This window comes from Platalea leucorodia (assembly GCF_965183815.1).
Source record: "Platalea leucorodia genome assembly, chromosome: 7".
Lineage (NCBI taxonomy): Eukaryota > Metazoa > Chordata > Aves > Pelecaniformes > Threskiornithidae > Platalea > Platalea leucorodia.
In genome coordinates this window covers 1,474,375-1,486,423 of record NC_138829.1, presented here as the reverse complement: position 1 = coordinate 1,486,423, position 12,049 = coordinate 1,474,375, and the positions used below count along the sequence as shown (strand labels likewise).

The window sequence follows — 12,049 nt, the reverse complement described above, 5'->3', positions numbered from 1 at the left end:
TGTAAAACTGTGAATTCCAAGATAGTATTTATTTTGACTTTTGTTAGACGGCTTCTGCTGCTGAGAAAGAACCAATTAATCTCGAGTTTGAAGATACACTTTATGGCTACGGAACATTGTACCAACTTCTGTAAATGGCTCTCACAAGCACGGGCACAAAGAATTGTGTTTTTTCACTGACACACAATAAAGTTTACTTAATAGTTAGACCAGTGAATGCCAAGGAAATGTTACTATTACTCAAATATATCATTTTACAAAGTTTGAAAACGTCATGTCAAGCGTGATTATCTAACTCCTGTTATCAGAATAGGTATTTCATTATCCATCTGTGGCTCTACTTTGTAAGCCATTAATGAATGGATTTTCATTTTTAATTTGAAGTTATTAGATTTGCACTATTCAAAGGAGATAATAAAACAGAATTCACCCATATTTTTTGAAGATTAAATGACGCAGCCTTAACAGATAAATGTTGTCCTGCATAAGGTGTATTTTTTGAACAAGCGTTAGTGCCTAAAAAGTTTATTCCAGCTATTGTGATACTCAGGGCGTTGCTTATTGTATGTATACAAATATAAACATAATTTTTCCGGCATTGTTGGTGTTGTGCTGTTTTACACTGTCCTTCATTTTCACTGAAACGTCATCTTGTTTACTGCTACTGTTTGTCAAAATTAAAGATAATGATTTTATTGTGCAGAGTACACCTGGCTTTCGTTTTTGTAACAGGCATACAAGTCCTTTTGCCATCTTCCCTTTGAATGGAAAGAGCAGAAGTCACAAGTTACTGTTCTGATTTTACAAAAGCAATTTAAGCCTCAAATTTGAAATGGTCGCTCTAAGACCCAAAAAACATACACTCTTTGGAATAAACGCTCGGAGCTACACGTCTCCGTGCTGCAGCCAGCAGGTCTGCTAGCAACCTCACTCCTCCTCACTGCAAGGCCATCTGGTAGGATTGGTTTCAGAACCAAACGCCAGAGAAGCAGTTCTGAACAAAGAGGGATGTATCTATTGGAGTTTTCTCCTAAATCCCGATGCTGTTCAGAACATACTTCACGACTGATTCTTTGGGCAGGGGACAAGGGTATACAACATGTGCTCCTGCTTCTGCGGCTGCACTCACGTATCTGTTCTGATCTCAAACCGTTCGGAAGCCAAACACAGGAGCAGGGTAACAGCGTAAGTTAACTTCAGGGCATGGCCGAGGTCCATCGCTGTGCTGCGGAAAACTGCCCGACTACAGAAACACCTCTGCAGAAACTGAGGTACAGGAGCCGCTTTTGAAAATGCTAAGGACTCCAAGACTAAGCCTTGGCTTGCCCACAAACGCTGGAAAAGGCTGGGGCACCATCCTTTCACACCCTCTGTGTTGTTATTTGCTAAGGAAAGCAGTAGCGATACAAATGCAAATACCAGATCAAAGAAAGGAACTAGAAACCACTGAAGCCACAGTGACGGTTTAGTGAAGGTTTGTCTATACTCCTCGATGACACCAGATTAACCAAACCTACACACTTATTTCGGCTTAGATCTCAAGTAAAACACCTCAACTTAAATCCCTGCACTCCATACGAGCATTCAGAGGCACCTGCAGCGATGCAAAACTATCTTTAAAGTTCTTGCTAGCTTATCAATGGAACTTTCTCATTTACATACACTCTCAGGTTACTGGTTTGAAAACAGCTGATCTAATTCAATCTAGAAAATGGATAAACAAGTTTCCCTTCCAATGGTCTTCACATGCACTACACCAAAACCATTCAACTTTAGTCAAAAACATACTCGAAGGCCAACAGTCTGATACTAACTTAATTTTTTTTTTATGTCTCTTACCAAAAAAAGAACATAAATTTTGAACTTTTCTAACTGATATCTTATGTAACACCATTTGTTTACTAGTACCTGACTGAGAAGACACAGACCATTAAGTCATCATTGACTGGCTAACAGTTCTGGTCCCTGCTAATCTGTCCTATATTTGGGCATTACCTACTGGTAAAAAAACAAAATAAAAAAGCTCTAAAGAGAAAAATAAACAAAAAAAAGAAAAAAACAAACAAACAAAAAAGGAAGGAGAACTCAGTACCCTTACAGATGACTTAAAGCTCTAAAGAACATTCTTAATCAGAGAAAATGTTTCAGTCAATATACAGTCTTCGCAAGGCTGGCAGTAACGCGGACAACACAAGCATGGCCATTCTCAACATCTCAGTACTACTGAATTCAGAAGCCTTCAGTTTAGGTCTCATGGCAATTTTGCAAGGACTCCCGAAAGAGGAGGAGAAAACTAACTCAACTGGAAGTTTTCCACCAGAGCTTTTTAAGTTATTGCAAGGTAACAGGTATCATTGGTGCAAAGTGCAACAGCAGCTGCTGTAGTTAAAACCATGTTTTTTTCTTTGCCTTATACTCAAAGGCAAAGTTAACCGCGTAGGAAAGCATTACCTTCGTAAGTTACTGCTAGTCTAGACAGAGATGTTAAAATAGGAAGTGAGATTATATATTTAGTGACACTGTCCATTTAACAACAAAGAAATGCAACAACTCACCCGGATGTAAGTATTCTGAATTTCTACCAATTCTTCACCAAGCGGAACAACAATTTTTTCCACTTGTCGCTCATGAGAGTAAGGCTGAATTTCCGGAGAATCTTCAGCACATAGTTCGATCTGGGCGATGAGTAAGTTGGAAATAACTTGCTGCACAGCCTGTTTGAGAAGCCACAAAAAAAAAAACAACCAAAAAAACCCAACAAAAAACATTTGCTTGTTAACAGTCCAACAATGTAAGTCAATATCACATGAAAGGGACTATTTCCATATTCTAACAGGCCTTGAATGTAATTGTAAGGTAAAGGTACTTACTACCTATAGCTGAAAAATGAAAGACTCTGCACTTAAAGATCTCAAGTAGTATACAAAGAGCCAATATGGTAAATTCATGAATGCAAAAAGCACGCAATTTCACGAGGGCTGGAGTGACAGAACTCACCCTTTGGCTTTGGGTGAAACACCTGATGAGAAGTAACCTGGAACTAGGAGCTTAAACTGAATTTAGTTGTCCATCTGCCATAGACTGAAAACCTAAGCCTTACTTACGTTTACCCAATACACTACACTGAACAGAATATGAAAGCCATTTTGCATTGAGAGTATATTCTTTTTGGTTCATGTAGGTTTGTATTCTCAAAAACCAAAAGGTATTATTTCCTGTTAGAAAGGTCAGGAAATAAATAATACAAAGTCTATAGCATGAAAAAGACAAACCCTCAACAACTAATGGGCTGTAAAGAGACTCAGTTTTCATGTGGAATTCTAATAGACTTCAGTACCCTGCACAGTGTCCAAGCTGTATAAAACGGCATTAAACATAGCTTCTACCGAAACTTCATTATTCCAACCATGCAAGTAGATTTGACTCACCTTTGTATCACTGCCTGGTGTGGCACTTAGGGCCAAGATCCGAAACTGATTTGTATATTTGCTTAGTTCCCTTACAACCTAGAACAGGAAAGTTTCCGTTAAGGTCCTTAAAGGAGATTATTTGCTTACACAAACTATATTGATGAAAAGATCCCCTAAGTAGAAAGAACTTAACAAAATATTCTAAAAAGAGTCAAATGGGAACGAGGAAACGTTCAGTTTATAACCATTTTATCCAAGAACACTTAATCTTGATGAAGTATATTACCCCAGGCCCATTCAGCAGAACAACCTTGGTAAATTATGAAGTGATTTTTCACTTGATTTAACAAAAAGATTAACAGCACACTAACTCAAGCAAGCTGCCAAAAAGTAAGTTTGAAGAACCACTCTTAAAAAAAGTAAATCACAGATGATTAGTCCCATGAAATCTGAACAGAAATTAGATGACAACCAGCCATGCCAACCAGCACCCAGTTGAGTCTCACTTAAAAAGGCTGCACTAGCAGTTGGGAAAATGGCTGAATATTCCTTAGACCTCCCAGGTTCTCATTCTACAGCCCTCCCCAAGACCAAATTGCCTCCCTGCTTCATTTCCCCACAGAGCTGAAGTCTGCCAGTGCTATCAGTGAACACTGTGCCTTCCGACCAACCACCTTGTGCCGCACAGGGAGGGGAAAAACCAACAAAAATTACAAATAATATAACATAACATAAAAGCTACGGAGAATAAGTGAATGGAGACTAAAGAGGGATTCCATTTGTGCTGATAGTTCTACTGAAAATCATCCAAAGGTGCAGCTAAAACAGAGAACAAAGCCTGCCAATTTCACAGCCACGGGGAGTGACAAGGGGTGATGGAAGAGATTTTTCTCAGCTGTAGCTACGGCGACTCAAAAGCTAACGAATACAAGTCTTGGCTCTGTGCTACAGAGCGACTCACGTAACGGTAAAATATTTTAAGATTTTTATACAGTATTGTGAAATACACTAACCTATAAGCTTAAACTCTTTGAAAACGAAGCTGCTATAGTTCTGAAAAATGATAGAAGAAGAAAACTGCAACACTGGCAAACCAACACGAACTGTTTTAACTTGGCAAGCTACCACCTCTTTTCCAGCATGCCAAGTTAGAAAAGCACTAAAAAACACCTACTTTCCTCTAAAGAGGCCTAGTAAGCAACTAGACACAACTCCATCTACATTCAGTCAATTTCTCCAGTACATAAAACTGTAACTTTCTTTTAGGTCACACACTGCTATGAGGAGATTAAGCCAAGATAACGCAACAAACTCTTTGCTAATCAAGACAAAACCCAATTTTAAGAAGAAATCTTGAATTCGTTTTATTAAGATAAAGAACTTTACAAAAAAAGCCAACATTTTTTTCTGAAAAAAATACCTCCCCCATTTAAGAGCTATTCCAACATAGCACAAACACACCAGAGCACACCTGCAAATACAAACACATCTGAAAGAAACAGCAGTGACCTTTTTTTAAATTGCCCCAGTCAAAAAAATATTTTGAAACAAAACTTAAAATTTTATTCAGACATTAAAAAAATTCCCACCTCACCTTACCAAGGTTTAATACAGGTTTTACTTAAAAATAAGGCACTGATGACGTAGAGGACTGACTGATCTCTTTCGAGCAAAGCTAAGGACCTAAAGGACAACCTCCCTACAGCAATGATGCCAGTGACACTTTACGGAGATCCTGTAAGTGATTTTGGGGGAGGTTTTTTGTAACCGCACAACAAGAGCGGGGCGGCTCCAGCATTACCTGACAGTAGGCGTGATTTCCAAGGGCTTTGTGGGCTTCATCAATAACCACACATTTAATCTCTACAGCAGGGCATGTCCCACGAGAAAGATCGTTCACCATTATTTGAGGCGTAAGGAAAAAGACTCTCTTGGTAGTCCACAGTTCCTTCCGACTGAGGGCTTGGGTTCCCCCTGAAAATTAAAGAAATAACATTAGCAAACTGTTCTGCTGAGAACACACCGCGACCCACGGCCAGAGAGCGACAGCACAAGGCCGATGCGGCTGGCAAACACATGTCGGCTTTGGGAAACAAGTGCCTTTTAAAATAGCACGCACCTGATCCTAGTCCCATTTTCAGGAAAAAAAAAAAAGGTGAATACAATAACTAGGAAGATTTTTTTAATTAAAACACTAAATCCAGAACAGCGGAAAGCAAGGCTAGAAAGCTCAAGGTGCTCCCTAGCCTCCCGCAGCCCTACACCTAATCTACACCATCCATAACAAAGGTCTGCGCTTAAAAACAAGTTATGGATTCAGCCATTAGGGCAATTATTACTTCAGTAAGCAATAAACCATGGGGTTCATAGGGGCCTGCAAAAACTTTAAAAAAAAAAAAAAAAAAACAAAAAAAGCCATTATTTGTTGGCTTAAGTTTCATAGAGAGCATATTTTCTGTGCAGACATTTGCACCTCTGTGCAGAAAGCCCAAGGCTCTGTGAACCACAGGGGCGCACCCCAGAGCTCCAGAAAACCCGTTCCAGCGCTTCACCACCCTTTTATTGGTGACCCGGGCTTTTAACTATCGCAAAACCTGAAATTAACCCCTTAAAAATCTTCTTGCCCTAAACAATGACTTTTTATTTTCCCTCCACCGTGGCTTTTCGCGTTGCTTGCCCTTAAGCTAAGCAGCCTCGACGGCCGCGGCCCCTCCGAGGCGGCCCCCGAGGCGGCCCGGCCCCGGCCCCGCCGCCGCCCTACCTGTCATCTCGGCCATGTGCCGGGCCGGGATCCCCATAACGCGGGCGCAGGCCTCCATCTGCTGAGCCACCAACGGCTTGGTAGGGGCGAGGAAGAGCACCTTGCCGGAGGGGAACCAGCGATAGAAGTTGTACATGACGACGGCGGCCACGAAGGTTTTACCCAGCCCGGTGGGCAGGCAGACCAGCGTGTTAGCCAGCAAGGCGGCGCGGGCCAGGCGCACCTGATAACCGCGCACCGGGTAGTTAGTGGGGTAGATCCAAACCGACCCCGCCGCCGCGCTGAAACCCGCCACCGGGCTCGGGTCCGCCGCCGCCGCGGCCGCCACCAACAGCAGGTCATCGTCTGCCTCCTCCTCCTCCTCCTTCTCCTTCTTCTCCTCCTCCGGTGCCTTCCCGCCCGCCGTCCGCCAGGCCTGAGGTAACGTGCGCTGCCGCCCGCCGCTCATCCTCCCTCAGGCAGCGACCGCGCCGCGCGGCGCCCGCCGGCCCTGAGGTAACGCGCGCCACGGCGCGGCGCCCTCCATTTTCTCTCAGCGCCGTCGCTTGAAAACCCCGCGGGAGCCGCCGCAGCGGACGAGGGGGTGGGACGGGACGGGGGACGGCTCTTCCCCGTCCCACCCCCTCGTCCGCTGCGGCGGCTCCCGCGAGGACGACGGGAAGGCTGGGCGGTGCGGGAGGAGGAGGCGGCGGCGGAGGAGGCGGCGGTGGCGGGCGGGAAAATGGCGGCGACGGCGGGTCCGGCGCAGCCCTGGAGCGCTGAGGAGCTGCGGAGCGAGGCGCTGCCCAAGAAGGATATCATCAAGTTCCTCCAGGAGCATGCAGCCCAGGCGGTAAGGCCGGGATGCGGGGGGGCGCGGGGGGTGCGGATCTCTCCGCCGCTCACCGGCGTGTCTTGCAGTTCCTGGCCGAGCACAAGCTGCTGGGGCAGGTGAAGAACGTGGCCAAGACGGCGAATAAGGAGCAGCTCATCGCGGCCTACACGCAGCTCTTCCACACGCAGGTGCGGGGCCGGGGCGGCGGGGCCGGGGGCTGGGGGGGCCGGGCCGGGCGGTGGCTGACGGCCGCCGCCCCCTTCTCCCCGCAGCGGTTTAAGGGCACGGAGGGCGCGGAGAAGGCGGCGGAGAAGGCGAAGCCCGCTAAGGCGGAGGAGGCCAAGGGGAAAGCGGCCAAGCCCGAGGAGGCCGCGGAGGAGGTCGGTGCGGCACCTCGCGTGGTTCAGGCGATCGTGTGGGCAGCAGAGTTAACCAGGGCTTCAAAACCTGGTTGCAGCAGGGAGTGTGGTGTTTGCGTCTTAATCTTACGCAGCTTCTGTAACTTGAATTAGTGGTGGGCCCCTGTGCGTCTCTCCCAAAGCCTGTCTTTGCTGGAAACTGTGCCTATGCTGCTACGTTTTCCCCCAATGTTACAGCACTGCAATAATGCATGAACGCTTTAAAATGTGCCGTTCACTAACACCGCATGTGTTCATTCGGTGCCTTGAACTAAGTGGTTGTTCAGTCTCGAATGTAGTTGGTCTGAGACAGTTAATGCAGCAGTCGTAACTCTGTTTTTATAAACTTAGGGGCCACCAAAATATACAAAATCAATTTTAAAGAAGGGTGATAAAACCAACTTTCCGAAGAAAGGAGACACTGTTCATTGCTGGTATACAGGAAAACTGCAGGATGGAACAGTCTTCGATACCAACATTCAAACAAGTAAGGTCACACACATACTGTTCGGCTCTTGTTGCAAATGCAGGTAGAGGAAATCAGCTGGAATCATTACGGAGCCTTGGGCAAGCGTTTGCTTCTGGAAGGTGTGCATGGCGGGAGTCCTGACAAACCGCTTTTGCCATCGTGTTGTGGAGCTGACCGGGGGTGTCCCTGCAGTCTGCTCCTGGAGCCCGATTTTCCATGAGGGAATGCAGGGCAGTATTTTGGGACTGGCTGGTGTCAAGTGACACTGCTGCATCTTGCCAGACCTCGTGTTTGGCATTCTCCAGGCCATAAATAATGTGAAATGCAGGGATTTAATCAGCCCTGAAACTACTTCGGAGGAAAGACAGTTCCTGCTCGGGGAGCTTCCCGTATCTGTGGAACTCGAGCACCAACAGTGGAGCTGGCTTCTCTAAATAGACGCGCCTTGGTGTGCTTCTGTAACAAACCCTTACGCGTGGAGGCACTGGAACGCGAGTGATTTCAAGTAGTCTGGTGTACCATATCCACTGCGGAGAGTACGCTGGTGTTTATTTTTGTGGCAGTTTCTTAATCAGAGGATTTAGGTGTATGGAATTCTGAAACACTAGAAATGTTTTTCCAGCAGTGGTGCCCAGCACTGAGAGGAGCAGCAGGGCTGCCACTGGAATACTGTCATTTATTGTACTTGTTGTGTGAGGTTGTACCTTCCCTGTTGACTCATTTTCCTTCACTAACGTGTTTACGACTTGTACCATCAACTTTAGTAATTCAGAAATGAGTCTCTGAGGTTCACTGGATCAGCATCTGAAAGATGCTCATCAACTTTAGCTCTTGGTGCAACGTGAACATTTAATAATGTTTTTAGTGCACAGCACTAAATTTTCCCATTAAAATCTGACAGTGGACTAAATACTATAAGAACAGATATTCGTATAAAGCATGATTGTAATAGTAATTTTAGACAGAAGTATGGTGTGTGCTGGTGTGATGTTAAAGCAAATGAACATAAAACTGTTTTTCAGGTTCAAAGAAGAAAAAAGCAGCCAAACCTTTAAGTTTCAAAGTTGGCGTAGGAAAAGTAATCAGAGGTGTAAGTAAACCATTAACAACTCCCTCAGAATCCAAAACCGGTTTTAATTCTGCAAGGTTTATGACCGGGGTACAAATTTTGAGCTGCTGTTCTTGTTGTGGAGGTGAAAAGGCAAGTTGAAAGTGTTTACATCTGCAGGATGCAATAGTTATTCTTTACGGATGCGTTCATCCACCTGCAGTGTCATTCCTCTCGTTAAGCAGCGTGTGGAAACAGCGCAGCGACTGTGTGTTCCCCAGGAGAGGCACAGCCTCCTGCGCGTCTGGCGCTCTGCACGACAGACAAGGTTCCCGGGGCTCCGTCGCTCCCTGCGTGCGTTCGGTGTGCTTTAGCCTGCCAGAAGGTTGTTTTGCCTCAGCATCGTCTTGGCGTTTGCCTCGGCGCCTCTTCGCGCGTAGTTCAGTTCACCCGTTAACTCTGAGCGGGGTGCTGAAACTCCACGCTCGAGCTGCCGTCCCGCGCTGCAACGAGCTGCGGTGTCGAGGCGGTGACGCCTCTGCCCTGTCCGGCAGTGAGTGCTGCGGGGGTGGCAGCTGGGGGGGCAGCAGCCAGGCGGACTGAAAGCCCCTCGGTAGAATCGAGCGTTGCGCACACCCGTCTGCGTGCTCACGTCTTGCAGCCACAGACGGTGCGTGAACTGGGTGTGTCTGGGGGATGCCAGCTTCTGTGCGGAGCAAACCGCGGCATAGCTATGAGGTGCTTAACTCTGTCTCGCTGCTGCTGAGCCAATGGTGAAGCTGGTGGCTGCCTGCACAAGGTAGGAAAGCAAGAAGGACCTTATGCTTACCTGACTTAAAAACAAACCCAACCCAACCCAGCGTAATCTTCCATGCTGCTGCCGTGCAGGAAGGCGGCCTTTATGGGTGACTGGATTGGAACTGGGAAGGGGAAAATGCCCCTGGGCTTGCGGCCAGCACTGCAGAAGCAGCTCGGGTTTTCCTTCAGTCTCTTGGCGCAGCGCTCCTGTGTTTGCGTGGGTGCCAGATGCCTTCCTGAAGCAGTTACCGGGCAGGAGCTGCAGCTGCTCGTTGCAAAATGCCGATACGGTGCTGCGCTGAATGCCAGCTTAGGGCAGCGCGAGCGAGTCTTGAAGCGGGGCGAGCACCGAAGTGAAGTTAGTCTTGAAGCATCAGCCCTAAACAGGCGCTGATGCATTGACACTGCAGAACGGGAGGGGAACGGGAGGCGGAGAGAGACGAGCCCCCGGTGCCGCGCGCGGTGCCCGCTGTGAGACGCGTGCCGAGGCTGTGGATGCTTACGCTGGAACGAGGATGTCGCTTCGTTGGCTCGCCCATGTCGTCACAGCATAAAAGCGCGGATCTGATCCCCGAAGCACGGCACGGGCGGCTGCGGGAGCAGCCAGCGTCAGCCGGGGGGGCGCTGCCACCCGTAACAAGAACGCGAAGCTGCCGCGCGGCGCAGGCCCTGGGGCGGGCGGGCGGGAGGGTGACATGGTAGCGCGCAGGTACTCATAGGAGCAAACTGGGAAAGCACCCGAAATGCACTTTTTCTGAAGCTCTGTAAGACCGCAGTGTTCTTGTGGTCTTTGTTTGAGTTTGCTTTGGTTTTTTATTTTTGGTTTGTTGATTTTTTTTCCTCCAGTGGGATGAAGCTCTCTTAACAATGAGTAAAGGAGAGAAGGCTCAACTGGAAATTGAACCCGAGTGGGCGTACGGCAAGAAGGGGCAGCCCGACGCCAAGTATCCTTCCACAATCGGTTCCTCATTAAGTACCTTGGAAATGCTTGGTGGAAGAGAGCGCTTTATGGGCAGGGATATAACAGGGGGAGCATTCGCTTGTTACTCGTAGCAGGCTTAGAATGTTAAGAAACACAAAAAATCCCAGTGAACTTAATGGGTGGGTGCAATTGTCCGTTTGTTTAGAAGGAAGTCTCCCGTAGGGAGTACTGCAGAGGAGAACTTGCTGCTGTTTTACTCTGGCTGCTCCCACGTGCTTATTCCGGCAGCCCGGATGGGGACACTAAGCAGCGCGGTGGGGAGGAGAGGTACCTGCTGCCGCTGCAGAGCGCGGGTACGTCTTGGCTGGGAGAGCTGGCTCTGGGATGCAGCTGAATACGTCACGGTAATTTTGAAGGACTGTCTAGAAATCCTTCCCCCTGCAGCACAGGAGGGCAGCCTGACCTCCCCCCGGGGCCAGTGCCTCCGTTCCAAGAACGGAGACCCCGCTGCAGCTGTTCAGGTAGGACTCCGCTGCTGATCTTCAGAGGAAGGGGAGTAACGAGAAGTTTGTCTTAATAGGGGCGCATCCGCAGAGCCGGTACGGAGCGCCTCCCGAGGCCTCGTGTTGGGCAGCAGCTGCCGTTCCGCGGGGAATCGGAGACGGGAGAGCGGGTCAGTGAAATACGAACCTGCGCCGGGAGAACCAGGGCAGCAGGTGGTGGCCGCTTCCCACCACTGGTAGGGTAACTGGGGGGGGGGTGTTTCATTTTAAAGCTTCCTTAACTTGTGCTAACAGGATTCCACCAAATGCAAAACTTTTCTTTGAAGTGGAACTGGTGGATATCGAATGACCTGAAGAGTTTCCTTTGCTGCTGGGAATCATTTCTGATCAAGAAAGCTTCTGACAACTGCGGTTTTGCTCTTGTAACTTCAGGATATAGTTACAACTGTGGCCTTGTATTGAAATCAAGTTTGTTTTCCCTGCCCCACAACTGCTGTACAGTAACATACCACTAAAGAAACATAGTTTATACATGCAAGTGACTTCACGTTTTTGTGTATATCACCCTACACCTTCTTTCTCTTGCTCTGGGGGAAAATCGCATGGATGGCCAGCACCCGCTGAAGGAGCAGCGGGCTGCTGTCCTTACCCCTCGCTGTGCTGAGCCAGCTGTTGCTGAAAGCGCGTACTTTGTACCTAGCTCTGCTCTTCGGCTTTATCTTCTGCCTGGCTGCTGCGTTCCACAGCAGTGCTCACCCCGCAACCTCAGTTAACCTAAAACGGCAGAAGAGGGGAAGAGGAAAAAATTTACATTTATATTCTATCCACTAAATTTCTCTTTCAAAGCTGTTTTCTAGAAGGGTCCCCCCCTTCTAGCCGAGAACCGTACGTGCCACAAGCACTCCCGTAGCCACAGGAGTGAGTAT

At 47.8% G+C, this 12,049-nt stretch overlaps 2 protein-coding genes across 3 annotated transcripts in view; one reads left to right on the top strand and one right to left on the bottom strand.

Moving 5' to 3' along the window:
• The window catches only part of FANCM (FA complementation group M), an 82,191-nt gene extending 75,485 nt beyond the window's left edge, over positions 1–6,706 (bottom strand). For both annotated transcript variants that reach the window (XM_082318445.1, XM_082318446.1), the window contains exons 1-4: positions 6,172–6,706; positions 5,212–5,384; positions 3,429–3,506; positions 2,556–2,714 (exon numbers count right to left, since the gene is read on the bottom strand). In XM_082318445.1, coding sequence (XP_082174571.1) covers positions 2,556–2,714; positions 3,429–3,506; positions 5,212–5,384; positions 6,172–6,619 — 858 coding nt within the window. In that variant the 5' untranslated portion in view covers positions 6,620–6,706. The remainder of the gene's footprint in view (positions 1–2,555; positions 2,715–3,428; positions 3,507–5,211; positions 5,385–6,171) is intronic.
• A 157-nt stretch (positions 6,707–6,863) lies between these two features.
• FKBP3 (FKBP prolyl isomerase 3) lies at positions 6,864–12,048 on the top strand. The gene is made up of 7 exons (XM_082317498.1): positions 6,864–7,003; positions 7,072–7,173; positions 7,258–7,365; positions 7,735–7,870; positions 8,875–8,942; positions 10,545–10,642; positions 11,418–12,048. The coding sequence occupies exons 1-7, from the start codon at positions 6,893–6,895 to the stop codon at positions 11,470–11,472; spliced, it is 678 nt and encodes a 225-aa protein (XP_082173624.1). The 5' UTR covers positions 6,864–6,892; the 3' UTR covers positions 11,473–12,048.
• The last annotated feature ends 1 nt before the right edge of the window (position 12,049 follows it).